Below are 2748 nucleotides of genomic sequence, written 5' to 3'. Positions count from 1 at the left end.
TACAGAAATATTAAAAGAAATTTTTATATTTCTATTTTCTCATTCTTATAAATGTAACTTTTCTAATTTTTACTGACTCTTTAGTATGCCTGATATTGTTCGCTTGGATTGCAGCAATTCCTGTCTTCCCTTATTATTTATCACTGTTCTCAGGATTGCTTTCTCAGAATTGCCTCAAAACAAAGGAACTTTTGCCTTTTTCACGACACAGGGGCAAAACTCCAAGAAGCGTAAGACAAATGAATATTCACATTTCCCTCAACAGGAATAATTCACAGAGGAGATGGAGGTTGGAAACCACAGCAGTGTGACCCAGTTCATCATTTTGGGGTTAACAGAAGATCCTACACTTAGTGTCATCTTCTTTGTGATATTTCTAGGAATCTATGCGGTCACCTTAATGGGCAACGTCAGCATCATTGTGTTAATCAGAAGCAGCCCTCAGCTTCATACCCCAATGTACCTTTTCATCTGTCATTTGGCCTTTGTAGACATCTGGTTCTCTTCCTCAGTCACACCTGTCATGCTCATGGGCTTCCTGAGGAAAGGAATCTCTCTGCCTGTTGCTGGCTGTGTGGCCCAGCTCTGTTCTGTGGTCACCTTTGGGAGCGCTGAGTGCTTCCTGCTGGCTGCCATGGCCTATGATCGCTATGTCGCCATCTGCTCTCCCCTGTGCTACTCCTCCCACATGGCCCCCAGAATCTGCCTTCTCTTAGTGGCGATGTCCTACCTGGGTGGATGTGTGAATGCTTGGACATTCACTGGATGTTTATTGAGTCTGTCTTTCTGTGGACCAAATCAGGTAAGTCACTTTTTCTGTGATTTCTCCCCTTTGCTGAAACTTTCTTGCTCAGATATCTCCATTATTGAAATTATCCCTTCCGTTTCTTCTGGATCCATCATTGTGGTCACGATGTTTGTGATATCTGTCTCTTACATCTGTATCCTCATCACAATCCTGAAGATACGCTCTGCTGAAGGGCGACACAAGGCCTTCTCCACCTGCACCTCCCACCTCACTGCGGTTACTCTCTTCTATGGAACCATCACATTCATTTATGTGCTGCCCAAGTCCAGCTACTCACCTGAACAGAACAGAGTGACGTCTGTGTTCTACACGGTGGTGATCCCCATGTTGAATCCCCTCATCTACAGTCTGAGGAACAGAGATGTGAAGGAGGCCATGAGAAAGGCAGCTGTCAGATTATATTCTTAGGATCCATTCTTGGCATGTGTTTGTTTACCTGTATCACACTTAGGACCTACCAAATGCTGCATAACTGATCGCTTAAATTCGTACTTCTTCTAATACTCACTTTTATACACTAGTAAACCAATTATTATTACTGTAATTGTCACCCTTATTAATATCTGTAGATGCCAAGTACCGTTTCTTAATTTATTTAGCAAGCAGTAATTTGCACCTGCTATGTGCCAAGCCCAACTCGAAGCACGTTACATATGTTAACTGGTTTATTCCTTGCAAAAACCCTATGAAGTACTATTATTTCTCTTTTACCAAAAAAAAAAAAAAAAAAAAAGTCATCTGGAGCACGGAGACATTAAGTACATTGCCCTAAATCATGTAGCTAAGAGGTTGTGGGACCAATGTTTGAATCCAGAAAGTCTGGGTCCAAAACCACTATGCTTCTCCAATTAATATTCATAGCAATTCCGTGATGCTGGCTTATTAATTTTCCTCAATTGACAGATTGGAATACTAAGTCTTAGGGAGATCCAGTAGTTTGTCTGGAGAGATTTGGGCTCAAGTCTTCGGCTTCTAGAGGAGTCAAGCCCTCTAATTCCAATGACTTTAGCAGCGTTACTGAACTAGAGGAGTTAAACAGAGCAATCCAGCCTAACCTGTTACTTTGTATCAGTCTTTTGAACAAACTCTATGCCCTAGAAAGTCTAGGTTGTAAAGACTCCAAAACAATGATGAAGAAGGGAAACTGTACTGATTCCCATCTTTTAGGATATCAGGTCTGGGCACCACAGCCACGTGATTTGACTGGAAGTCTGTCCGTACTTAAACACATGTTAAAAGCAAATAGTCCATGGGCATAATTTAGTCGTCTTTATTTGTAGGAATTAAAAAGGGTATCTTTTAATTCTAAGCGTGGAAATTAATTTGTTAACAGCAATCGTAGTTCCATAGTCTGTCTTATAAGGAAGTTCATACCCATTAAAAATACTAGAAATGTTGTCAAAGATTGCACTAAATGTTTTTTTGTATAATGATCTACCCTCATTTACATACAGTATCACTATGAGACTAGAAAGGGTGAGATTTTCTGGGGTCAGGAATTCCCAACTCAAAGCACATACTGTGACAACTGTTTAGAGCATCTGAAAGCAAGACTTAGATCATAAAAGTCCATGTCTCAGTGTAATGGGATGAGAGAAGTAAGGATTGGGAGATATAAGAAAAAGATGTAATAAAATGAATACTATTTAAAATAAACTGTTAAGTAAAAATGTAGAAGATCTATAATGCAAATTTTAAGGGGACAATACATAACAAAGATTAAAAGGTAATATGATTAAATTTGAAAAAACACATGAAATGATTAAAATAATGGGTAAAGGAAAACAGTTTCTCTGCTCACAACCAAATGTGTGCTGTATTTTCCCCCACCAACCATTTGGAAAACCAGTATTTTCTAAATATCCAGATATCAATTTAATGCCCTATTTTTAAATTCAATTGTGACACCAACCACCTGGAGGTCATGTCAGACTTCACAC

At 39.4% G+C, this 2748-nt stretch overlaps 1 protein-coding gene across 1 annotated transcript; it reads left to right on the top strand.

Annotated features, from left to right (window-relative positions):
- Positions 1–283: 283 nt before the first annotated feature.
- LOC117030434 (olfactory receptor 491-like) lies at positions 284–1216 on the top strand. Its single transcript, XM_033120501.1, has one exon. The coding sequence runs from the start codon at positions 284–286 to the stop codon at positions 1214–1216; it is 933 nt and encodes a 310-aa protein (XP_032976392.1).
- The last annotated feature ends 1532 nt before the right edge of the window (positions 1217–2748 follow it).

The sequence above is a fragment of the Rhinolophus ferrumequinum genome, chromosome 11 (assembly GCF_004115265.2).
Source record: "Rhinolophus ferrumequinum isolate MPI-CBG mRhiFer1 chromosome 11, mRhiFer1_v1.p, whole genome shotgun sequence".
In the NCBI taxonomy this organism is placed as follows: domain Eukaryota; kingdom Metazoa; phylum Chordata; class Mammalia; order Chiroptera; family Rhinolophidae; genus Rhinolophus; species Rhinolophus ferrumequinum.
The sequence above is the reverse complement of the archived record's forward strand: the minus strand, read 5'-3'. Positions and strand labels throughout refer to the sequence as shown.

Excerpts from the sequence above, each read along its gene's own strand:
- LOC117030434 (XM_033120501.1), top strand. The coding sequence starts at position 284 with ATGGAGGTTGGAAACCACAGCAGTGTGACCCAGTTCATCATTTTGGGG.